This window comes from Rutidosis leptorrhynchoides, chromosome 11 (genome assembly GCF_046630445.1).
Source record: "Rutidosis leptorrhynchoides isolate AG116_Rl617_1_P2 chromosome 11, CSIRO_AGI_Rlap_v1, whole genome shotgun sequence".
NCBI classification, from domain to species: Eukaryota; Viridiplantae; Streptophyta; class Magnoliopsida; order Asterales; family Asteraceae; genus Rutidosis; species Rutidosis leptorrhynchoides.
In genome coordinates this window covers 69,976,225-70,004,028 of record NC_092343.1, presented here as the reverse complement: position 1 = coordinate 70,004,028, position 27,804 = coordinate 69,976,225, and the positions used below count along the sequence as shown (strand labels likewise).

The following is a 27,804-nucleotide window of genomic DNA, read 5'->3' as shown; positions in this document are numbered from 1 at the left end:
TATGAGTATTACCTTGTATTAGAAAGATATCTTACTGTAAATAAGAACGATTTCTTGAGGTTGGATGATCACTCAAAATGGATTTGCAAGATTGGAAGTAAGCTAGCAAACTTGGAAGTGTTGTTGGTGTGTTCTTGAGTAGTTGTTTTATAACTTGGTTTATGTATGGATTTATGAACTAGATTGAGCTAGATTTTGATGAAGATGATGGAGAACACTTAGAACAATGGAATAACACTTGAGAAAGATGAGTTTGATTCAATAAAAATTGAAAATGAAAGTGTTTGTGTGTGTACTCCTTCACGTGAATATGGGGTGTTCATAAAGGCTCCATTAGTTTGTAATTTTGTGTAATTATTCATGCTAGTTGCCAAATGATAGTTCCCACATGGTTAGGTGACTCACATGGGCTGCTAAGAGCTGATCATTGGAGTATATATACCAATAGTAAATACGTTTAGAAGCTGTGTATTGTACCAGTACAAATACGAGTGCATACGAGTAGAATTGTTGGCAAAAATGAATGAGGATGTAATTGTAAGCATTTTTGTTAAGTAGAAGTACTTTAATAAGTGTCTTGAAGTCTTTTAAAAGTGTATGAATACATATTAAAACACTACATGTATATAAATTTTAACTGAGTCGTTAAATCATCGTTAGTCGTTACATGTAAATGTTGTTTTGAAACCTTTAAGTTAAAGATCTTGTTAAATGTTTTTAACCCAGTGTTTATTATATCTAATGATATGTTAAATTATTATATTATCATAATAATATGATGAATTAATATATCTTAATATGATATATATACATTTAAATGTCGTTACAACGATAATCGTTACATATATGTCTCGTTTCGAAACCCTTAAGTTAGTAGTCTTGTTTTTACATATGTAGTTCATTGTTAATACACGTAATGATATGCTTACTTATCATTTATCATGATTAAACATAGTGTATCAATATCTTAATATGATTCATATGTATTTGGTAAGACGTTGTTATAATGATAATCGTTATATATATTGTTTTCGAGTTTCTTAATTCAATAGTCTCATTTTTGTGTATATAACTCATTGTTAAAATACCTAATGAGATACATACTTATCATAATATCATGTTAACTATATATATATAAATATATATATATATATATATATATATATATATATATATATATATATATATATATATATATATATATATATATATAACCATATATATGTCATCATATAGTTTTTACAGGTTTTAACGTTCATGAATCGCCGGTCAACTTGGGTGGTCAATTGTCTATATGAAACCTATTTCAATTAATCAAGTCTTAACAAGTTTGATTGCTTAACATGTTGGAAACACTTAATCATGTAAATAACAATTTCATTTAATATATATAAATATGGAAAATTTCGGGTCACTACAGACAAAAATTCATATCTTAGCGTATCTGATAATTCATATCTTAGCGTATCTGTTATTGTAGACCTTGCCTGACAGCTTCTGTAGATTCCTCCGTAACTTATGGGATTTTAGTATTATATATGCATATGTAAATTACGTATTACAGGATACTAATCTACATCCTATAATCTAATTCATATCGAAAATCCTCCATCTGATCGTATGATATGGATCCCTCAACCAGTTCGAATTCCTCGGATTCCTACAGCTATTCCGATATGGATATCCACCTGAGCTCCGAAAGCATGCGTCACTAGAATGAATCAACCAATCATTCATCCCCAATTCATCTGATGGGTTCGTAGTCGACTTAATCAATGGAAACGAGAAGAAGGCCATCTTTTCCACCAACCAAACTTTTCCCCCTTGGCAAACAACCTGAAGCACTTACCGGCGAACCTGTTCGAAACACCATATTCACCCTCATTTCCAGGATATCGCGCAATGATTATATCTATCCACAATTCTAAACCTTATTCGTCCGCTCGTTCCAACCGCCAATCATCCCATAATAATAGAAGAAGTCAACGAACTGTGCGCTCGAGTAATCAATTTGGAAAATATGGTAAAAAACTTACCAGCTTCAACAACATCACTAGCACCAACAGTACAACCAACAACCCAAGTTTCAACATCATATGCCTCAATATCACATTCTGTACCATGAGCATAATCATCGTTCTACGTATCGTTCTATCTATTTTATCTTCGTTCGACATGGCGATTATGTAATATCTAATGTTTTAGAGACTATATATTCTTATTCTAACGTAAATCAAATGAGATTAATATCATGTTAACTCATTAAATTCATGATTACATCTGAAGAAAATATATATGTATATACGTTTTCATAAAGATTGTAATTAAAAATTCTTTTATACAAACGGATTATGGTGAAAATATTTTAACAGGTAGGTAATACCCGAGGAATATTTAGATTTCACATTAATAATTTACATTGTACATTCTTCCCATCTGATTCAACAGTCATTTACTATCCTACTTACATCCACAAGATATACGAATTCGTTCACCACAGAATAACCATTTTCATTCAATTTCATATTTGGATTTTGACCTATCAGAATCCAACAAGTGACATAATGAAGAAAAAATTTGACAAAATAAAATTTGTTAGAAACAAACAAATTAACTATGAGAAATTTTGTTAAGAATTCACGCTAACAAAATCCTAGCTAACTGATCCTAGCTAACTGCTAATTCCTTATTACATTTTAATTATCGCAATTTATTTTATCGCAATTTAATTCTCGTAATTTTATTTACTGTCATTTAATTTCTGTTATTTATTTTACCCACTTTATTTATCGTCATTTAAATACTGTTATTTACGCATTTTAAATATCGGGACACGTATACAATGTTTTGACATATCATATCGACGCATCTATATATATATTTTGGAATAACCATAGACACTCTATATGCAGTAATGCTTGAGTTAGCTATACAGGGTTTAGGTTGATTATAAAATAATATATATACTTTGAGTTGTGATCGAGTCTGAGACATGTATACAATGGGTCACGATACGTATTAATTAATTCGAATATTATATATGAATTATTGAATTACTAACTGTGGACTACCAACATTGGACAATTAAAATGAATTAAAATATTGATTATAACATATGAAACTAAACATTTCTTCAAGTTTGCCACTTGATTTTATCTTAACCCTCATTTATATCTTGACGATTACAATCTGCATTCAAACCTTTCATGATTCTTGAAAATACCTTAATCGAGATAATGAACCAACCGCACTTCACCTATGGAAGGAAAGATTTATACATATAGTTATGGGCCTGAAAAACTCTCAGAAACTGAGTAAACGTTTATCACGTGGCTGTGCTAATTCCTTTAGCGTTGTTATTACCGAAAATAAGTTTACAATCTCTCTCCAAATTAACCAATTTTGTCACAGCTCCAGCAAATTAATATCGACTTTTAATTCGAATAAACTCTATTATAACCTTGATATATAAGTTTGTCTTTCGTCAACGTTACCGGAGAACCGTTTATATTCCACAATACTAGCAGTAAACTTGCCAGCAACTTCATTACTCATTAACTTGAATCTCTCTGAAGAACCATTATATTTATTCATTGAAACCCTATCAAGTACTCATCTACATCTTGTAACAAGAATTACCATACCAATTATTGAGAATTAGCAATCAGTATTTTGAAATCTCGCAGCATGTCTACATCAACAGTTATATATACATATAACGTCTACCTCCAAGATTTACATATTTCGAAAGTGAAGTTTCTGAAAAACACCCTGAACTGCGAAATGGTGCTCGAAATGCTGATGAATGAGCAAAAACTGTAAACGACCTTAATAGTAAAAAGTTTGATGATAAAGAATAGTGTATTGGCAAAGCTCAGAAAAAGAGAAGTTTTGAAACAAGAAAACGAATTGAGCAAAGTATGAAGGAGGCTGTGGACAAATCACAAATACTGAACCTGCCTTCAAAGAATCCAAATGATTCAGTGTCTGCTGAGGTTGTTATCGAATACCTTGCTCCCGACTCTAAACCCTTATGGACAATATTCTTCATCATCCTCTGATATTAGAAATTCTAAGATATCGTCAAATCTTTCATTATAAATATCCTCGATATTTCTGAAGATATATTTTCATAACTATTCTTATCTAAAATCATTTATCTCTTCGCAATATCAGTGTTACATCAGAAAGGATACTATTTTAGTTTCTAAATTCTGAAAAATTCAAATTTAAAATATGAATGTTTTTGAAGTAGTGTTGGGAACTGAAGCATGAGTTAGTATAATATAATGACACTTGATCAACGTGATTATATTACAGTAAGTCATGCTGAGTTTCTAAATGGAACATGATGATTCACAGACCATACCGTCATCATGTTCCATGTTACACGACTCTTACATTCTATCTAATCTATAAACATATCAAGAACAAATTTTTTTGATAGTTCAATATTTTCTCTTAAATTCTGATAATTTAACCAATCAAGATCGTGCTATTACAATTTCTCTCTTAGAACATTAGTCATGGTCATTCGAAACTTCATACCTACGAATTCTGGACCATGATTCGCTTGACTTAAAGTCGGGAAGAGAAAACAAAAGAATGGAACACCAAAATATAAAGGAAACGAATGGAGTAGATTTATAGTGAAATATCCGACAGAGCAATCAAAACAGATTATCGCATTTAACCAAAGAAGATCTTAATTTTCTTAATTACCGAAGAATCAAATCTTATATAGATTTCAATGATTTTCTTTAAATCCCTTGAAATTCGGAATTCAAACATGACTATTTTCAAAAGCTAAATCTTTATTTCTTCATTTCACTCTTTTATGATAGCTTCATTCGTACTCTTCGAATAATCGAATTATTTTATCCTTATTACTCTATGGTAATAAAACTCCATTTATCAGCTCGTATGTGTCATGAAAACATACTTATTGTCATCCATGATGTTTCCAATCAAATTTCAGGACGAAATTTCATTAACGGGTAGGTACTGTGACGACCCAGAAATTTTCGATCAAATTTAAACTTAATCTTATATGATTTCGACACGATAAGCAAAGTCTATTTAATTGAATCTCAAAATTTTTGAACAATTTCATGAAATCAATTGACCATCGACTGTTCCCGGCAACTCACGATACGATTACTTAAATAGATATGCATATATTAAAATATATATATGTATATAATAATATGAAATATTGTATATGGTAATTGTGGGAATTATTTATGTAAAATAATAATAACATAAAATAATTATATATATATATATATATATATATATATATATATATATATATATATATATATATATATATATATATATATATATATATATATATATATATATATATATAATATATATATATAATATATATAGAATATATAAATAGGGTTTCGAAGTTATTTAGTAAATGAAAGTAACGCTCAATTGTCTTTTGATTGATAGTAAACGAGTTAAAAAGAAACTTATGTGATTTTAAAATAAACGGTTAGCCGAAAATGAGTTTTACAAATTATAGGATTATTAAAAATGTATTTAGAAACTATTTTTTCAATTTTAAAACTTTTTATATTTTACTTGGGGTTGAGAGTGAATAATTAATGTCATTTTTATTTAATAGTTAATGCTCGAATTTTATACCATAATGACCAAAATAAATAAAGATATTTAATTTAAAAATATGAAATTTTTCCGAAAACTTTTATCTACCACTGATTTAACAACAGATAACGATTTAGCACTTCGTCGGTAGAAGCAACCAAAATCCTCGGCTGCTGAACTGTTGAACTAGTTGGCACGTTTTAATTTTCATTGAAGATTAATTATTAATATTATATTATTATTATGAATTATTAAACTTACTGTGTTTGTTTTAATCTAAACTATATAGTTCTATATATACATACAATATAACACATAAGCATAACCTTTGTCTTCCCTTCTTTTTCTTTACTATCACCATCTGTTGGAACATATAGTACCACAACTACTTGCATTCATTCTAATTGATGGAACATACTAATTTACTTTATGAAACTGCAAATTACAAATGAAATGAAGATCCCCTACTTATACCACTAAACATACGAATGACAAAATAAAACTACCACCACTATTTATTTCTTTCCTACAATTAAGGTACATACAAGTTCTACATTTATTAGATCATGGGCAATACCCATCCCTTTATTTGGCCAACTCATTTAACCATCTTTAATCTCTCTGATTTCTTATTCTTTGACTCCATCATCAACACCCATCACTATATTATATTTTTGTTTTAATCATGAACATTACAACCTCCACCGACCACCCTTGGCCAACACCACCGTACCACCATCCTATAACCACCTCTCCAAACGCCACCACCTGAAGCCTTCCATCACCCATAATCACTATTACGGCCACCACCATGAAGGACCAACCTGCAACGTTTTTTTTTTTGAAGGACGACAACTATCATCACCACTTTCCACTATGAATCACCACCTTTTGTTAACCTGCTCGATAATCTTGGCTTGCTACAGCCATCGGTTTCTGTTTCCTTTTTCATCCTCAAATAACCCACTTGAAACCCCACTTGTGTTATTAAAGTTATATTAAGAGAATAAAGTGGAGTGGTTATTGACGGATTAATTTCCTGTTATAAACATATTAAATTTGGACCATTTAATCTAGTAATTAGGCTACATAAATTAAGATGTTGGGCTTGTGAGGTTGTATGATTGGGCAGAAAACCTTCTTGATGTAATTCGGGCTGAATCCTTTTAGGTTTCTGGTGGGCCGAACGAATTAAACGATGAAGCATAAGCTGCATGCCTTTTTTTTTCTTTCTGGTTCTTTTTTTGTTTCCAATTCTATTACTGCCCAACGAATGACAGCGAGGTGATGATAACAATATTATGATAAAAATGATATTGGCGAGTATGGTATTAATCATAGTGAAGGTTAGATGATATGTATGTGGGTATGATCGATGTTATATTTATGATGATAGTTTGTTGAGGGTAACGATTACATGATAATGATGATGAGTGATGCCATACGACGATGAGTATGATTATGGTGATGAAGTTATTAAATGGGTTTTGTTGATTGAAGATGAAGAAGAAGAACTTGCATTTATACGAGTTATATAAAAATCGAATTGAATAATTAAAAGAAAAACAGAATTAGTGGCATGGTTAGAGGTGTTAGTGGGTTAGCGAGAGGTCACGGGTTCGAGCCCGGCCATGGGCATTATTTTTTAAAAAGCCAATTCATTGAGGTAGTATTATTATCCTTATTATTATTATTATTATTATTATTATTATTATTATTATTATTATTATTATTATTATTATTATTATTAAAAGTATCATTAATATTATTATTAGTATTAACATTACTTTTATTAGTTTTGACATTAATATTATTATTTTTAACATTATTATTATTAATATTATTATTATGATTACTACTTTTATATTAACGATATTACTATAACAAATAAATACTTTCTATATAAGAGTATATATATTACAACTACCATAATATTACATATAATTATATATATTAAGATTATTTATATAAAAATTTACATATAACAAATTATTGATTTTTAAAGATAATAGTAAACTATATAAATATTAACTATTTTAAATATATACAAATTAAATATATAAGATATATAAGTTAAGATATAATATATGAATTTATTTTATTATAATTATATTTGTTAATATATATATAAATGATATAGGTTCGTGAATCCGAGGCCAATCTTGCATTGTTCAGTATCGTCGTATGCATATTTTTATTTCAAAATATCGTATCGTGAGTTCATTTGATTCCCTTTTACTCTTTACATTTTTGAGACTAAGAATACATGCGCTGTTTTTACAACTGTTTTATTAAATGCCTTTGAAATCTATATTTTTGAAGTGAGATGCTTTTATAAATGTTTGACTAGATAGACACAAGCAAAACATTCCTCGAATGAATTATTATTCAGACAGAAGTTTTGTGGATTATTATTGAATTAGTTGGACGTTATAATTGCCACTAATTATTGTGAATATTTTCCCTGATTATTATTGCTTGGTAACCTAAGAATTAGAAACGGGTATGGCCCTAATTCACGTGAATCCTAAAGGTAGCTACCGGAGTTTAACACCCCCACCCAGAATGTTCACTAGACGGAAGAGCTAGTGGGAGTGGTGTTTAGTACTTCGAAGTTTATTATTATTATACAGACGAGATGTTCTGTTTTGGGGATATTATTGATGCGCATTATATGTTAAGGTCGGTTACCATGTTGAGCAATAAAATCGAAATGAATGTTATGTATCGAGGGAATGATTTTTATACACAGGTTATGTGTATTAGTTTTGTGCACGAGATATGTGCACGATTATTTAAAAATTACGAGGCAACCTACGGGGGAGAAAAGGATACGAACCTACTCTGCTAAGCATTATGAAAAATGGTTTCGTACACGAGATAGGTGTACTGTATTTGAATCTTGTGGTCTATCAAAATGATGAATATTATTGTTTACGATAAACTTATGAACTCACCAACCTTTTGGTTGACACTTTAAAGCATGTTTATTCTTAGGTATGAAAGAAATCTTCCGCTGTGCATTTGCTCATTTTAGAGATATTACTTGGAGTCATTCATGACATATTTCAAAAGACATTGCATTCGAGTCATTGAGTTCATCAAGATTATTATTAAGTCAGTTATAGTTGGATGTGTTATGAAATGGTATGCATGCCGTCAACTTTCATTGTAATGAAAGTTTGTCCTTTAAAAACGAATGCAATGTTTGTAAAATGTATCATATAGAGGTCAAGTACCTCGCGATGTAACCAAATGTAATGTATTCGTCCAGATGGATTAGGATGGGTCGTTACAAAATTGAAACTGAAATTGAAATTACAACCTTAATTCTAAACTTTGAAATGTAAAATTGAATTGAAAATGAATGCTAAATTGAATACAGAACTAAACTAGAGAAACGGTGAAAAAGGTGCACACATAATAAGAAGCCGGAGGTCTTTATTTATAGGCAAAATCATGCCGGCGAAAGATGGTTTCCAGCCACTTACTCTGCTCTTCAGTTATCAATATCGCCAGCAACTGTTGTTGTTACACAACTGGCTCATATTTCTGGCAAGATTCGACATGGTTAATGCTAGACACTCCCGGCAGATTGTGATCTTCGGCTGGCGGCGGGAGGCTAGAAATCCGGGATATTTATGACTTAAATAACTCCGAACAGTTTCCTTATGTCGGGCCGATGGCTGAATATTTCACGCCGACGATCGAAGAAAATATTGGGCGTTAATTTTGCTTCTTCTTGACTTCAATTTGAACTGTTTCAGCCGGCGGGTGGAGCTTCAAAATTCTGGATTTCTTTGCTCTCTTGATAACTTCTGATTTTTGGCCTTTTATTCTTAAATTGTACATATTTAGATCAAAATAACACTTTTTCACACGATTCGTAGCCTTTGCCTATTTTTACCCAATAAGCAAATGAGTTGATCAATGTCGTGGATAAAAGAGAATGATATCGCCTCAAAAGTGTAGGAAAATATGTAATAATTTAGGATATCAGGCAACTTGCTTCATTAGTTGCCTCATAAGCACTTCTCATATACATTATAGAGATACCTCTAAGCAAGGTTGCAAAATTCGCTATTCGGGAATTAATCAATCGGGTTTTTGGAAGGAGTAATCAGCAATTCGTAGATTAATCGGGGATTAATCAGATTGTGACTTATATATTTTTAATATTAAATTTATTATATGTGTCAATGTAGAAGAAACCATAAAGATAAACATAAACTTTAAGATAAATGTAAAAAATTATTCATATTGTTCAAAAACTTAATAGTTGTAGTTTAAATTTAAACTAATGTTATAATGTTGGCTAATTTTGACTTTAACCGACTTTGATTACCAAAATCGATTTTGATCAAGCAATCATTGCTCTTAAAAAATGAGTAATCGAAGATTAATCAGAGAATAATCGAGAATTAATTGGAGAAGTGGCGGATTTTCTAAACATAATCATTCATTCTATAACGAAAATGTATCTTCTTGGGATAAAAAAAAAAAGCTTATATATCTTTACATGATATGTGCCCATTTTATTTACATAAGATTTGGTTGTAGGTTTTTTTTTTTTGTTTTTAATATCTTGGAACCTTCATATCATGAATAGTATACCATCTAATACACCAATCTTCATTCATGTGATGTCAAAGGAAGATGATTTCGGTTACCATAACCTTACTTAAAATGGGAAAGAGTTTTTTGTTCATTTCTGAGTGATTTCTACGGGCAACATGATTTTTAGACCCGATTTTGGGTATAAAGAGGCTTCATGTTCACGTTTAATTGAACAGTTATCAGACATATTAATCTGTCGATGTTTGGAGCGCAAAATATAACAGTTATCGGACATATTACTCTGTCGATGTTTGGAGTGCAAAATATATATTGGTTAGTTAAAGACGATGGATTTTATCTATCTGGTTATAAAGATAAAGAGTATAAGTTTTGGGCTAAGTGGTGAAATTAATGTACTGTATGTCTTTATCTATTTATCATAAGAAAGTTATATAAGTGGTAAACCAGTTGTGCATGGAATTTATATACTGGAATGTTTATGTGTGTGTGAAGTTGTGAAGTGTTTGCAATTGCATTATTGAAAATTCTAATTCTAAATTTACTGAACTGTTAATGTGTCAAAATATATCAAACTACAATAGAAACTCTATAAAATAATACACTTAAGACCACCAAAATTTATTAATTAAAAGAGTTATTAATTAATCGATAAATTAATAATTAATAATTTATATATTAATTAATATTTTATTAATTTATAGTAGAATATTTAGTTTACAAACACCTTTCAACCTTCCACTTAGTTATTGTATACAGTTCATGTATATCAAATGAACGGCCTAATTTGAAAGAAACCTTCAATCTCCCACCTTATTTTGCTTCTTGTGTTCAGTATATCACTTTATGGACATTAAAAATATTTTCTATATAAATACAAGATCAAAATAGGTTAACACAAACAAATCATACACACAACATGGTTTCCCATCTTAAAGGTGTAATAAAACAACAATGACATACGAGATTCGAATAGCATTATGCAAGCACAACAAAGATAATCCAAGTCTCACTCAAAAGCAATTGCAAGAATGGGTTCATAGTAACTATGGTTTGCAGGTGAGTCAATCGACAATATCGAATACAGCTAAGCAGTCTTTAGAGTATCTATCACTTGCTCCCAAAAGAGGCGATGTTAAGCGACACAAACCGGCAAAATTTTCTGACCTAGAAAAATCTCTCTATGAATGCATTCTTCAATATCAAGAACATGTGAATATGACAGGTGAACTAATCATCGAGAAGGCGAAAAGGTTCATGAAAGATATGTATCCAATGGATACTCCAGACTTTACTTTTTCTATTGGTTAGCTTGGAAAGTTCAAAGCAAGATATGGAATTAAAAATTTCTGGCGTTTTGGAGAGAGTGGATCTGTTGAAATGGAGGGCATGGAGGACAAATTAAAAATCATAAGAGACAAAGTTGATTAGTTTGAAATGAAAGACATCTTTAATATGGATGAAACATGTTTGTTTTTTTATTAATTTATTTTATATTTTGTACTTTAGTGATGTAATTATTTACATGTTTTGATCTTAAACATGTTTGTTTTTTAGACTTCAACCGGATCATTCCCTTGCAACAATGCAGCTTGAAGGGAAAAAATAGACGAGGAAAGAATAACTGTTGCTATTTGCTGTAATGAGGACGGTTCGGAAAAACTTCCTTTATGGATTATTGGGAAATATGCTAAACCAAGGTACTTCAAGAATGTAAACTTGAACAATCTGAACTGTGAGTATCGTGCTAACAAATGAGCTTGGATGACTGGTGTGTTGTTTGAAGAATATGTTCGCCAACTTGATAAAAAAATGGTTGAAAGAAAAATTCTCTTAATTGTGGATAATTGCCCTGCTCATCCAAAAATTATTGAAGGATTATGAAATGTTGAATTATTTTTTTTGCCACCAAACACAACTTCAAAAATTCAACCTTGTGACGCGAGGATCATACAAGCTTTTAAGATTCATTATCATCGTCGATTTTATAGAATCCTTTTGGAGGGTTATGAATTAGGGGTTCCAAATCCAGCAAAAATAAATGTATTAGATGCAATGAATCTTGCAATTTCAGCATGGACTATGGATGTTCGTGCAAATACAATTGCGAACTGCTTTCGTCATTGTAAACTTCGATCAACAGATAACATGACTTTTGAGAACTCAAATGAAGGTAGTGAAAGCACTCAAGAACTCCAGAATTTGATCAAAGAGTTGGGTTATCGTAATGCAATGGATGTCAAAGATGTTCTGACTCACCTAAAAGAAAATATAGTTGCACAGTTGTTGACTGATGAAGAAATTATTGAAAGCGTTATCGGAATTAATAAAGATGATATCGATGAAGAAGATGATGAAAGTTCTACAATGGAGCCCCCTTCGCGAAACGAAGCCATTAAAGCGGCAATCACATTGAATAATTTCTTGTTGAGCTATGAGAAAACAACACAAGGAGTTCTTACCATGCTAAGAAAAATTAGAGACGAGATTCAAGGGGAAATTGATTTCAACAAAAAATAAAAGACAATTGAGTCATTTTTCAAGAAACCTTCATAAATCATTCATGTAATATGTTATATACTGTATAAGGAATTATTAATTTATTTTTTATATGGGTTATAAAGAAATTATCAAAATTGTATTATCTTATAATTTTAGCGAATTATTAATTTAGCACCATATCCCCGAGTCGAAACCGGGAAAAAATACTATCTTAAAGAGTTTATTAAATAATCGAGTATTAATTTATCGAGTTTCTACTGTAAACTATTGTAAATAGGCGGATCTAGCGTGGCGCAACTGAATCAGCGACCTTCAACGATTGACTTTTTTATGTATTTATTCGTGTGTTTAGTTTACTATAATTATTAAAGGTGAAATTACTAATTATTATGTTCAAAAAACATAATAAATAACATATAGCCCCCTCTCATTTATTTATAACACATGAAACTATAATTTATGACTAGATTAGATACATGTTTTAGTAACACTATATATTATATTATATTACTAGTTTTATGAGCCTGTACGTTGATGATATTTGTATAAATTAATAGTCGATAACGTTAATATTGATACTTATCAAATGTATAATACAATTACAATGGAAAAAAATCATTTATCACTAATAACATTTTTATCGAAAATATTAGTATTGAATACTAACGCACAAATTATGAGCCCTTGCGTTAGAATCATTGTAATTTCAGTTGACAAATTATCGATAAAACACCAAACATGAGCCCCTAAAAAGTTGTTTTAAAATTGCTCGATAAGAATAATATTTTGTGCACATCTTTAATTGTATATCTTTTTGGTACAAACTAATTCTATTATGTCAAAATTTCAAACGAAGCAGACATACATATAAATATCTATAAGAATTATCGAATAACTATTTTAATTTCAATTGATAACATGAGCCCGTTCGTTTATATAATATTTTACGAGTATTATATTAACTTAATTTTTTAAATTTATGTGTAAACTGTAAATTAATTTTATATTCTATAAAATATTATTAGTAAATAATATTATAATGTTAATACAGAATTATCTGTTTTATAATTTTTATCACGATACAAAACATTATAAATAGTTTTTTATATTGTATCGTTTAAAACAATATTATTTATAATCATTTAAAACAATTTTATAATAATAATAATATAATATATTAATATTAATATTATATTATATGATAATATCATATAATATTTTAGGTAATGAAATCTGTATAATAAATTAAATTAGGAAATTTAACAATTTAATTAATAGATAGAAATAATTGATAGACTGACACGTGGCATGAATAAATGAGAAGTTGACATGTGGTATGAATTAATCAGGAGTTGACACGTAAGATTGTTGTCACACACTACATTTAATTTATTATATTATATTACTATATATACATATATATACATACATATATATATATATATATATATGTATATATATATATATACTAAAAGAGGTGGAGATGAGTGTCGTTGCAAATGAAAAAAATATCGTTTCACTCCTTGCTTTCACACCATATAATTACACCCAGCCCTCTCCAAGAATTCAACATATGCAACTTTTTCCAGGGTCTAAAATGTAAATTTATTTTTTTATTTAATTCAAAAAACAAAACTCACCATACAACTTTAACGAGCCTTATCTTCCTACTCGACGCGAGTTAATTTTCACCGCCACCACCATTAAACTTGAAATAATTTTCCGAACAAAACGAGACTAACTACGTTCGAAACGGACAATTTTTCAAAAACGGCAAGCGCACCTACATCTAAAACGAGTCTTATCTTCCTACTCGACGCGAGTTAATTTTCACCGCTACCACCATTAAATTTGAAATAAATTTTCGAACAAAACGAGACTAACTATGTTCGAAACTGACAATTTTTCAAAAACGGTACGTGCACCTACATCTAAAATGAGTCTTAACACATGGGGCGTTTTCCCTTCTTTACATACACAACACTACGTTAAATATGAATATGGAGGCCGAAAGCCCCGCTGCATCGAGCGGGCCGAACCGGGATAGTTTATATATAACAACAACAAAACCTAAATACAGAAAAGTGGAGTATGGAGGATATAAGATGTAGAAAATCATTCTCCGATTCCATTATAAATAGAAGTCATTTCTCCACCCAGTGTAAAACACCCCATAAGTAGAGAATGTCCTCCCTCTCAATCAGAGACGAAGCCAGGATTCACGTATAGGTGATGTATTTCACAAAAATAAAATATCAACATAAAATTTTCACATATACATCCGTAACTATGAGATATTTAAGGGATGCTTGTGTTTAATATTTGGAGATATTGACAACTAATATACAGATTTTAAACACACTATAATTCGCTTATTTGAAGAGTTGGGGAATACAAAGCATCCACATGCATCCGGTCAATCAGTAGATTAAAAAACAAAAAGAAAAAAATGTGAGACACCATGAAAATAGTATAATCAAATTTTCATGAGTTTTAAATCTGTCTGAAGTTCAATTTAGACTTTAAACAACAGTCAAGTCGCCAATAAATCGGCGCTTGCTGTTGACTCGATTAATGAAGCCATACTACATACATTTATATATACCATAAAAAAAACTTCATTTTAAAATAAAATATGATATTCTTTCCGACTAATCATTTCAAAAACGTGCAAATATCTTTATAAAGCAATACCATTTTCCTGTAATACCAAAATTAAAAAATTAGAAATCACAAAGTCTTCTTAAAAAAGATTGGGCGTTACAACATTATCTGACAATGAAGTGAAAAGTTTTGAGTGAGGCTCAAAATGGTTATGAAAATAGATATCTATTGGCATTGATGGTTAAGGATTTTGCGTTTTAACATCAATGCTAATTTAACGCGGTTAATGCGCCATTTTATCAAAATGCGTATTTTATCAAATGTGCATCCATACAACAAAGTAATAATTGATGATTGGTAATGATAATATATAAATGTACAGATGAATATAGTCACTAGAATGAAAGCATATTACAACATTAAGAGTTGTGATATTAAATTCAGTGTCTAATGTCAGTGTTTAGGTAGACACTGAAATTTAAAACTAAAGACAATAATATATGAAAAAATTGTTGAGTGTCTAATTCAGTGGGAGTGGGCAACGGTTTGGTGCGAATCCAAAGTCTTGGAGTCAACGTTGAACCCTGACGGTGAGCAGCGACGACGTTTTAATGCTGGAAAGTAGTTGTCGATGCTGGACTCTCGGCGTCTAATTTGATGAACGATGAAATATTTCACTCCTTGTGCTCTTATAACTCTTTCTTCTATGAAAAATTTCGGGTGAAATAGTGTGAATTTATCTTAACAAATACTTCTTTCCTGGCTTAGGCATTTCTATTGTTGAAGTCTTTATAGAATGTACCTCATATAGCCCAACAATTTAGGACCAAAAAAGCAAACATGTCATAATCTTTTGGGTTTGTTGTACAAGAATTTTTGAACCCACCACGTATAGATAGATCTAATTATCCAAACAACAAGTGTAAACGATCACAAACATTGTTAGAATAAAAAGTTACTATTGAAAAGCATTTCTTTGAGATTTATTTTTCTAAAGCGTTCAAGACGTTCGGTATACAAAGTAAATTGGAAAAAAAAAATTATATACTTGTGTTTTGGACTTACTTTGCAAGTTGATTAATCCAAAGACGACTACTCGCTTTGCAAGCAGATAAAGTCAAGGACTTGATGCAAACCTTCGTTAGTCAAGGACTTGAGGCAAAGTAATTAAGTGTTTCAATTTTTTCTAGTCATTCACAAAAATTCGTCTTTTTTAATTTATTTTTTTCACTAACTTACAATCATATTTTAACACATCAACTAATATAATTTTCACTCATTTAGATTTAACGATCACCGATCGGTGTCACGATTGGGACTAGTCACCAATCACCATGTTAATTATCGTCTTACGCAATTTGTAGATTTTTTGAACGGCATAATTAATTAATATATATAATATTATAGATAATAATATATTATTATAGATTATAAAACAAGTGAAAATCAAAATCAAAATTTAATATTAAAGTATAATTATAATTATTATTTTAATATCAAATACTCCGTAAACGACTAACAACAATATTCAATCATGTGCGTGAAACTAAAATATTAGAACGTATCAATTACATACCTAGTGAAAATAATATGTTACTCCATCATAAAGCAATTTAAAAGAAAATAAACACCCAATTCATTACATTATCACCCAAACTAACAAACTAAAAAAATGAAATAAAAAAAGTACTAGCCAATACACTTTAACTTAACAATAACTTAAACCGGATAAAAACCAACCATAACTACCATAGTCCATATCTTAAATCCAAACCCAAGTTGACTTCCATCACTCTTCGGAACAGATGGTGCGATTTTCGGAGCAGAAACCACCACACTCGGAGCCGGAGCGTCTTCATGCAACGCAGGAGCCGGAGCGTCTTCATGCAACGCAGGAGCCGGAGCGTCTTCATGCAACGCAGGAGCTGGAGAGTCTTCAGGCAATGCAGGAGTCGCCGGAGTTTGAGCTGGTGCCGGAGAAGTTGGCATTGTCGCCGGTGAATGTGACGGAGCTTGTGGTTGTGGGTATGGAAATGGAAGTGGTTGAATTGGGCTGGGGCTGACGGCGGACGGTGGTGGTGGGGTGGATCCGGGAAGAACACGAATGTTGACTTTTTGACCTGATTGGCAATGATCGGGATGAGTACAAATGAAAAAAAAGTGGCCGGGAAAGGTGAGCGTAAAAGTGTCGTCACCGGTGGTTAAAAGTGAGTAAGGTTTAGTGGCGTTGCATGTTTTAAAATCTTGTAATGTAACCCTAGCAACGTTGTCGGATTGTTGATCGTAATGGAAAACTGCAAAATTAAAAATATTAAAAATAGTTGAGAAATAAAAAAATTTGTACGAGTATATATTTGTAACAGGCAGTTAAGTATAAAATGGAAACGAGCAAGATGAAACATTTTAATTCGTAATAAGTATATATGGAATTTGAAAAATGAAAAGATTTCTATAAGAGATTGTTGCCATGTATGAATTATACGTAGAAATCTCATATTAAAACGGTTAAATTGCATAAATCGTCAATTAAAATTAACACACCTAACAGGTTGTGTTAATGTAATTATACATGTAAACTCAAACCAATTAATTAATTATTAATTATATGGAAATGGAAATAAATAACATAAACATGGTTGAATTATTTAATATTAAATTTTAGTTTAAAATGCTTAAATATTACTCTGTATTAAGTAAGGATTTTTAAATAGCCTGTAAAATTGTTATTAGCCTTAAAGACTATCTTAAGACATATAGACATGCATAGTAAATTTATACTTTATTAATAACAACACTCTCGACACAAAATTACCTCATAGTACAATAAATTACTAATATTTTAATTTTTTTTTTTTAAACATAACTCTAAAGCCTATGACATGTTGTACGGTTAGATATAATGTAAAATACGTTTCTACGCGTTAATAGTTTCAATTTAAAAATTATATAAATAGTAATAAGAGCAAAAGTGATGTCCATCTTAGAATAAAACATTATGCATGCGTATATAAATCTTTTTTAAACATACATGCATTTTTAATTCAATTTATACTTGAATTAAACACCTAAAAACATCAAAGGACTTCTGGACTGTTGGTATCAATTTCAATTTCTTTTATTATTTTATTAACATTGAAGGTGTGAGTTCAAACTAATTAGGTGGACGTGTTTTCGTTTAAAAAACACACAAAAAACAATACCAACAATTAAAAATAAATTTGAAAAAAATACAAATTACCAATTTTGTCACCAACTAGAAATTTTTTTGTAGCAGCCCATTTTTGATAATCCGGATGACCATTCGTACTCGTCCACCCATCAGAATCACCGACATGGTAAACTTCGCCGGCAACCGTCGTGAACACCGCCATAACAACCGCCAGTATAATATTCACAGCTCCCATTATCTTTAGTATTTAACGTACTCTTAATCAACGTGTAATTATTATATATAAATTAAATAAAGAAAATTTATAAGACTTTTCATGGAGAAGAATAAGAAAACTGGTCATGTATTTATATTCGAAATTTTCAATTATGGAAACAAATTTTTTCAATAAATTTTGATACACTGAATAATTTTTCATTAATAAGTTGCCTTTGTTTTGAGACGCGTTTTTGAAACTAATCATGAAAAATGAATTGATTTATGAACCAATTCAAGACTTTTTGGAATTTTAATGTAACGTTTCAAATTTTTATGGAAAAATTTAATAAAATTATCTGACTTCATATGTTTATTTTGACTCTATATATTTTTGTGTTCAATATTAATGAAGTTAATTATAAATGGTTTATATTTATTTATGAATTGTATTACGCCGACTGGCCGCTTTTTATATATTTATTTTCATTTTTGTAGATGTTTTTCTTTTTTAAAAGCAAAACTTTTTACTCAATATCAATATTATTACATCTTTACATTCACGCTCATCATGTATACATTACACGTTTACAATGCTGCATGTATACATATTTGCTACATCCGTGGCATATCACTAAATGGATCATGGTCAGAAGAACCTAACACAATAAAAAACGAAGCTCTTAAATATTTCGAAACAATTTTCACATCCAAAAAGAGAAAAGGGATATGCCCGTTTGAAAATGAACCTAACCGCTCCTACATATCCCACACGGATAATCTCCTCCTTGAAGCCCGTTTTTCTGAAAATGAAATATGGGATGCACTTCATGGTTGTGACAGCTCAAAGGCCCCCGGTCCTGACGGCTTCAACATGAAATTCTTCAAGAAATACTGGTGGTTGATAAAAGACGATCTCATCAATGCCCTTGAATGGTTTTGGTGTAATTCCGAAATATCCAAAGGCTGCAATGCATCTTTTTTCACACTAATTCCTAAGAAAGCCAACCCAATTGGTTTCAACGAATATCGCCCAATATGTCTAATCGGTAGCTACTATAAAATCCTCACCAAAATTCTTGCAAACATCTCAAAAGTTATCCACAAATTAATCGGAATTGAACAAACCGCTTTCCTGAAAGGTCGAAACATCTTAGATAGTGTCCTAATCGCAAATGAAATAATAGATTAACTCAAAAGGAAGAAACAAAAAGGCCTCATTTTCAAAGTTGATTTTGAAAAAGCCTTCGATTGCATAGAATGGGACTTCCTTTTCGACACTATGAAATTCATGGGCTTCGGACCTAAATGGATCAGCTTTATTCGTGCTTGCCTCTCCTCGTCTTCCATCTCCATTCTCATTAATGGATCCCCAACCAGGGAATTTTCTCCCGGCAGGGGTATCCGTCAAGGAGATCCCATTTCCCCCTTTCTATTTATCATTGCCGCTGAAGGCCTTAACATCCTCACTAAGCGTGCAATTGCAAACGACCAATTCCGTGGCATCTGCGTTGGACACGACAAGATTGTGGTATCACACCTCCAATATGCGGATGACACTATCTTCTTTGGCGAATGGAGCAAACGCAATGCAAAGAATACCTCTAAATTATTAAAATGTTTCGAAAATATCTCCGGATTTAAGGTAAATCTTAAAAAAAGCAATCTTTACGGAATTGGGGTCCCGAAAAAGGATGTTGAGGAAATGGCTACTTATATCGGATGCTCGGCCGGCTCAACCCCTTTCACATACCTCGGGTTACCCATCGGCACTCCTTCCACAAAAGCCTCCACTTGGCAACCAATCATTGAAAAATTCGATAAACGTTTCTCCGACTGGAAAGCGAAATCCATATCTTTTGGTGGTCGCTTAACCTTAATCAAATCGGTCCTCACTAGCATCCCTTTATACTACTTTTCCCTATTTCATGCACCCATTAAAATAATTAACACACTCGAAACAAAACGAAGGAAATTTTTTTGGGGTGGGGCGGAAGCGGATAACAAAATTAACTGGATTAAATGGGAACACATCCTCTTACCTTATGAAAAAGGCGGGTTAAACATCGGGTCCTTAATTTGCAAAAACATATCTCTACTCTGCAAATGGTGGTGGAGATTCTTTAATGAAAAAAATGCACTTTGGGTTAAAATTATATCGAGCATTTACGGGGAGGGGGGGGGGGGGTTTCTACTAACGTTTTCTCAAGAAATGTTGCAGGTCGCACAATTTGGAATGAAATCATCAAAGCAGGGAAAACTGCGGACAGCTACGGAGCAAACTTCACAAATTCAATTTCTAAAAATATCGGAAATGGCTCAAACACCAAATTTTGGCATGACAACTGGTGCGGCACAGAAAAATTTTGTAATCAATTTCGAAGATTATTCATGCTTGAATCAAACAAAAACGTCACGGTTGCGGAAAGACTCAAGATAATCAACTCAACAACAACTACTTCATGGAATTGGTCCCGTACACCCAACGGTAGATGCCTCACCGAATTAACAGAACTAAATCACCTTATAGAAACAATCAGTCTCTCAGATAAGCCTGATACCTGGAAATGGAATCTTGACCAATCCGGCATATTTACAACAAAAGCATTAGCCACCATCCTCGACAACCTAAAACTTGATACACCATCTTCTACCTTTAAGACACCTAGAAATAAACTCTTACCCCAAAAAATTAACATCTTCATTTGGAGAGTTCTATACGGGAGAATCCCGACGCGCGTAGAACTCGACAAAAGAGGTGTTGATCTCGACTCAATTCTTTGCCCACTATGCAACCTACACACAGAGTCTATTGAACACATACTATTTCAATGCACGCTTTCAACATCTATCTGGAATTCAATCCTACAATGGTGGAACCTCCCCGTAGACACCTTCACCAATCTCCGTGACATAATCTTAAGTGATCAGTCCCTCACTACGCAACAAAATGGTTCCAACATTTGGCTAGCCGTTAAATGGGCATCCACTTACATCATCTGGAAATACAGGAATCTTAAGGTTTTCGGCAAAAAAGAATGGTGCACCGCCACAATTTTATCTGAAATCCAAACACAATCATTCGCATGGATATCCAAAAGACACAAAAAATCAACGGTTATGTGGCATCAATGGCTAATCAATCCCGTCTCATATATCTCCTCGAATCATCAAAGATCTGGCATTGGTTAATTGTAACATGTCCTTTACATAGTCCTAGTCGTTAGATCATTCTTGACTTGGTTGTCCATTTTCACTTGGTTAAATGGGGAGCGTCAACCGACTTTGTCATCGCAAGTGCGGTACTGTCTGGTTGCCTCTTCCCAGCTTGATGTCTCAAGTCCTGGGGTGTCTATGGCCTCCTCGTTCATGAATGTGTATAGTTTTCATATTCGGACTCATTAAATTGTATAGTTATAGGGCTTTGTAACTCTCCGATATATGAATAAAAATTTTTTGCTTGCTTTTCAAAAAAAAATATACATATTTGCTATATATCCATATGAAATGATTAGACCTGATACTAATCTGAAATTAATTACATCTACATCCGAATGAGGTTGGATTAATCACCATTGATGTTAATCTAATTAGAAAAGTTTTATCCTGTGTTTATCCATTCCAAGCTCTTTGTCAACCAAATTTATTTTTATCTTGTAATTATTTTGTCCTGCTACTGTGTTCGAACCTTACGGGGACTTTTCAAATTGGCCACGTTACTTTTTAAATGCAATTCTCCTAATTTCCTCCCGACACACAGCACGAATCTGATCGGATGAGTGGCCGGGCCTCGTCAATGAATCCCTAACCGTTGTTAAAAGAAAACTAATCTCATAATTTGCAAATGTCCTTCCATATCTGTTTTCCACGAGGTGTTTGAGGTTATTGTGTAAAATATGGAGGGTTTAGTTAAATGAATGTTAAAATTTTTTGTGCTTATGTGACACTGATGTGAATGAGATAATTTCATTTAAAAGTTGTTACGATCAAGTGTTCTCTAATATGTTTTAGATAATTAAAATCAGATACTCAGTTGTAGCAAAACGTGTTTTAGATTTGATTACAGAGAGTGTTCTCTAATATGTTTTAGATAATTAAAATCAGAAACTCAGTTGTAGCAAAACGTGTTTTAGATTTGATTACAGAGTATAATATATGATAAGGTAATAAAATAATAATCAAACTTTTTATGTGTTTGGTAATTCAGATTATTTCATAAATTAACTAATGTTTGGTAATTCATATTATTTCATAAATTAACTAATTAAGGGGTAAAATAGGTAGAAAAAGAAATAAAATTTTCTAATAATCACATTTTACTATAATAAGGGATACTTTGCTTTCCATTTTTGTGTTTTGAGACTTTCAAATCGCAGTTAATGTATTTTATATTTAGTTTATTAAACACTATTAATAAATTATTTACAATTTGAAAACGTGATAGTCAAATAATCAACTCGCAAACGCAAATCCAAACACAGACACAATAAAACACGTACACATTAAGACACTAAAAAAGAGCTTATGTATCATCATGAAACTACAAGTACAAACTAAGACGCCATTAAATCCTAAACAACCCAAATAGCAACATAAATTGTGGACAGAAATACAATGCTCCTAAACAAACAACTATGGTTCATTTCAACAGTTGCAACCGAAATTGGTGCCATTTTAGTCATTTTCGGTGGTCCAGCAGATGTTGTAGCGTTAAATGAGCTAGCGCTTATAATCGGAGTGGTGATCGTAGAATTCTTTTTAAGGACTCTAACATCGAGTTTTTGGCCAGCATCACAATGGCCAGGAAAACTGCAAATGAAGTAGTAATGACCTGGCCCTTTTATAGTAACCGAGTCGTTACCAGTTTTGTAGGTTTTTAACGGTGCACTTGTGTTGCATGTTCGAAAATTATGTTGGTTCACTTGCATGACATCGTGACTGGTTGGGCGATACTGGAACACTGCATTCGCATATCAAAATTAGAACTCCTTTTTATGAGATTTCGATTTTGACAAATTTTTCTACTTTCACATTTTCTTTTGAACCAGGCGATGATCTCCCCGTTGGAGATCTGGTTTCAGATCCGGAGGTGGAACATTGTGACAGTGCGGGACGTTTAGTAGCTGCCGATGTTGTTATTTGTATTTTGTGTATTTACTACTATTTAGTGCTTTTGATACTTATGTGTTTCTATGTTAGCGTTTTAGGCATGTTAATATTTTCCTGGTCATCTGAGTTCCGCCATGTTGGCTGGGACTTTTGATTTAGGTCTGTAATTTTTTTGCCCCTTGTTTGGCTAGGTTTAAATAACCTTTTGTATCAATTGTACTTGTTGTTCATCAGATCTGTTTAATGTTATCGTATTTTACCCCCTAAAATGGTACTCCGTATTTCGCCAAGCGGCATCGAGGTAACTCACCAGCCTTGAGGTTGCGAGTTTGAGTCCCATGGTGGACTAGTTGTAATTGGGTGTGCGCCGTTCTAAAAAACATTCAACTGGTTAGGCCTAACTACACAAAAACATAAAAAAAAGTACTTACAAAGAGTATCACCAACACGAAAGTTCTTTGAAGATGCCCAAGTGGCATAATTCGAGTTAACAAGAGTAGTCCAACCATCAGAATCACCAACATTGTACACTTTACTCGTAACCAACTTCATCGAGACACCTTCAACAATCAAAATCACCATCAAACGCAATATCGTACAAACCTTCAACATTGCACTCAGGGTTTGTTGAGTTGATAAGAGAAATGCTAAGTGGATGGATTAGAGAGCATGTTTAAGTGATGTAGTGTCATGTACTATACATGATTTACTTGTACTTTGTGCATTTGGTAGAAAGTAAACTTCTTGTGTAACTAACAGTCGATTCATGTAAATGTAGATGCAAGTGAACAGTCGATTCATGTAAACATTATTTCGTTCACATTTATTGACAATCATGTACAGTCTTGTACAAACCTCATACATAGGCCATTAGGCCATTATTATTACATGGACATTCATATCTGCATACTCAACAATTATTGACTTAAGTTATGATCTTGGTGCTAACCGGTATGAAGCGTTGGTTCCCACACAAAAACTTACACGGAGAAGATACAATAGTTGAATGTGTTACTTTGTAACGGCGGAAATCAACTTATTGTCAATGTCTTCTTTCGCTTTTTGATCGAAAGGTTCATTGCCAATATATAGATCCAAAATTGATCGGCATAAAAGTTGGCTCTGGACACTTCCGATTTCCTTGCCATCAACTACACCATTTGAACCGAATACACAATTATTAGTACACAATTATTTATTAAGTAGAAATGGGAGTTCACGTTAACATCATGCTCTAGTATTATATTATTTGGTTATACAATAAGGCCAATTCAGACGAATAAATGCAAACAAAAAATCTTTAAAAGTGGAACTTACTAGTCGTTCGAAGCACGTAGCCTTTTTCCTTTGAGAGATCAATGATAGATCCACGAGGAATCTTGTATTCATCTCTAAACTGAGAAGTGAACCTACAATACAAAGAAATATTCTTCACAAATTTCTGAACATGTAAGCTTTGTGGACAGTCAAAGACAAGATTGGCTTGTTTTATGTTAAAAATGAAGTACATGTGGCAATTTCAACCCATTTGCGTATGGGTCAATTCATGTTAAGTTTTATATCTAACAGGTCAAACTAGAACAAGGACTAGTTTAGATGGATAAAGGTTGAAACTTTAGCCTCCCAAAGGGTATTTAAATGGAAAATAACTCCTAAATCATTTTAGAACGAAAATAAATCTAACATTATTGCAATATCTTTGAGACAGGAAGAATAATTTTTATAGACATATTTGACACACATATAAAATAACAGGATATGATAAGCATAGACAGTCTTAAGTGTTCAAAATGTTACAATAAGGCCACCATAATTTCAAAACACCTATGCAAGTTACCAAGTATTAATTTAGTTAAAACAAGGTCAATTTAGGCCAACAACTCGCCACATAAATTGTGAAAGTCGCTTTCGTGGACATCATGAGTGCCTAATTTCATAACTAATGGTAACCTAATTTCATGAAAACTTTAGAAAAAAAACTATTTTTTGGTCAATATAGGCATAATAAACGAAATCAAATTGATAAATAGTTGACTTGTAATGTTGATATCTAGGTGGCCTAATTGAACACCAGGGTGGCCTATGGTTACATTATTCCACACACAAAATCGTTTCACGGCACTTCAATCAGATCGGTTTCAGCCCGTACCATAAAATTACCCATTTTGACTCGTCACTCAATCTGCCCTACTCGCCCATTTTGCCACACGATGCCACCTCAAACTGATAATAACTTACGAGCTACTACTATACATAACATTTGTAAAAGTATATGAACGAAAGGCTTACTTTTGAAGTAACTCCTTGTTATCGGATCCTCCAAACTTCTGTAATCTACTTCCTACAGAATCTTCAAACGCATTTCGAACCGAACGAATACTAAGTCTTCCATAAACTATCTGCAGTCTAACAGTTACGCTTACATCACTTTCCATCAAATCTTGAGTTACATCCTTCTGTTTAAGTTCTGCAGCTGAAACTGTCCCATATTTCTCACTTATAAAGTTTTTTATATCATTATCATCAGCATACACACCTGAAAAATAAATCAAAATTTCAAATAAAATTGATCTTTAAACATTACTTAATTAAAGGCTGCAAATTTACGCCTTTACCACATCATTTATCATTTATTCAATATGATATAAGAAAATGTATGTTTAGAAAAGAAGTGCAGTAAGAGCACTCTTAATGGTCCGTGAATGGACCCGTGCTTGAGCCCGTGGTTGAAGCACACCAATACTAGCACTCCGTCCATGGCCTCCGTTGGTATATCCATCTCGCATTTCACCGTTGCACGACATTTTTCATCACGGAGTATATGCATTTTTTTTGTTGTAAATTAAGCTTTTTTTGTTGTAAATTAAGTGTGAGAAAGCATGTGATGAGTATGTCATGGTTATTAGCTTGTCTTTGGTCAGTGATGGGAACAAGTGCTGATGTAGCAGTCCGGTCTAAAAAAGATTATATTTTTGTATTTTTAACACGCAAATTTAGGTATATTTATACATAAAATTTCAAATTTAAAGGATAATTCAATTGCAGAGTACAATTAAATTAACTAATGAACTAATTAAATTACAATGATAGCATCACGAAATAAAATTAACAGAAAAAGAACAAATTTTTTTAATAAAAACACAAGTTTACAAAATTAGGGTTACCGAAGGCGTAAACATCGATATTTTTCAATCCAAACACAGCCTTTCTTCTCAATCCAATTCCTAAAAGCTCCTGCGATTGATTCACAACCGCCGGAAACGAAACGCCGGTTTTTGATTCGGTGACGGCGGACGGTGGGCCGTCGGAGAGAGAAAGCGAACCGAATAAATTGGAAGAGTGAGAGAAATTGGTAATGAAGGAGTTGAGTGCTTTGTGAATTGGATGATTGGTGGAATTTTGTGATATTGATAAGCCGGCTGAAATGCCGGCGCCGATTGCGGCGGAGACGGCGATGGAGCAGGCGAGTGTTGATGGTGAGAAGGTGGTGGTTGAAGGCTGAGGAAAGGAAAATGGAAAACGGAATGATGACGTCATTGTGTTTGTGTTGTGTTCTCCGGTGAATTTGATTGTTTGGTTTGTTCAAAATTTAATTATATTGCTGGAGTAGTTTATTTTGGGGGTTTATTATCAAAATGCCCAAACTCAATCAATTCCTTGCACTCGAGCCCAAAAATAAAAATAAAAAATTGCAAAATGCCCTCGCAAGACGCAAGCGTCGCAAGGACCTTGCGTCTTTGCTCCCTCATGTTATAAATTTAGGGTTAAATGACAATTGTTACCCGGCGCTCCACACATTTACATTAAACCGCAAACACGCAACACACACACATACAAGCCGATCCGCAAAAACGCAAGCCCAAACGCAAATTTATCTTCATCACATCCTTCGCTACTACCAGATTGTCCTCCATCATCACCTCCACTACCACCAAATCCCTCTCACCACCACCAAAGACGTACCTGTCACCTTCTATTCCCTTCGCAACTGAACCATCTGTCACTTTAGTGGAAGCAAGATTTACTATGCG

At 32.3% G+C, this 27,804-nt stretch overlaps 1 protein-coding gene and 1 pseudogene across 1 annotated transcript; one reads left to right on the top strand and one right to left on the bottom strand.

The window, feature by feature from the left end:
- Nucleotides 1-11,113: 11,113 nt before the first annotated feature.
- On the top strand, nt 11,114-12,714 carry LOC139874662 (ARS-binding protein 1-like; annotated as a pseudogene).
- An 11,846-nt stretch (nt 12,715-24,560) lies between these two features.
- On the bottom strand, nt 24,561-27,350 carry LOC139877223 (fatty-acid-binding protein 1). Its single transcript, XM_071864636.1, has 4 exons — nt 26,938-27,350; nt 26,063-26,309; nt 25,091-25,182; nt 24,561-24,924 (listed from the first exon to the last, which is right to left on the bottom strand). The coding sequence occupies exons 1-4, from the start codon at nt 27,308-27,310 to the stop codon at nt 24,785-24,787; spliced, it is 852 nt and encodes a 283-aa protein (XP_071720737.1). The 5' UTR covers nt 27,311-27,350; the 3' UTR covers nt 24,561-24,784.
- Nucleotides 27,351-27,804: the final 454 nt, after the last annotated feature.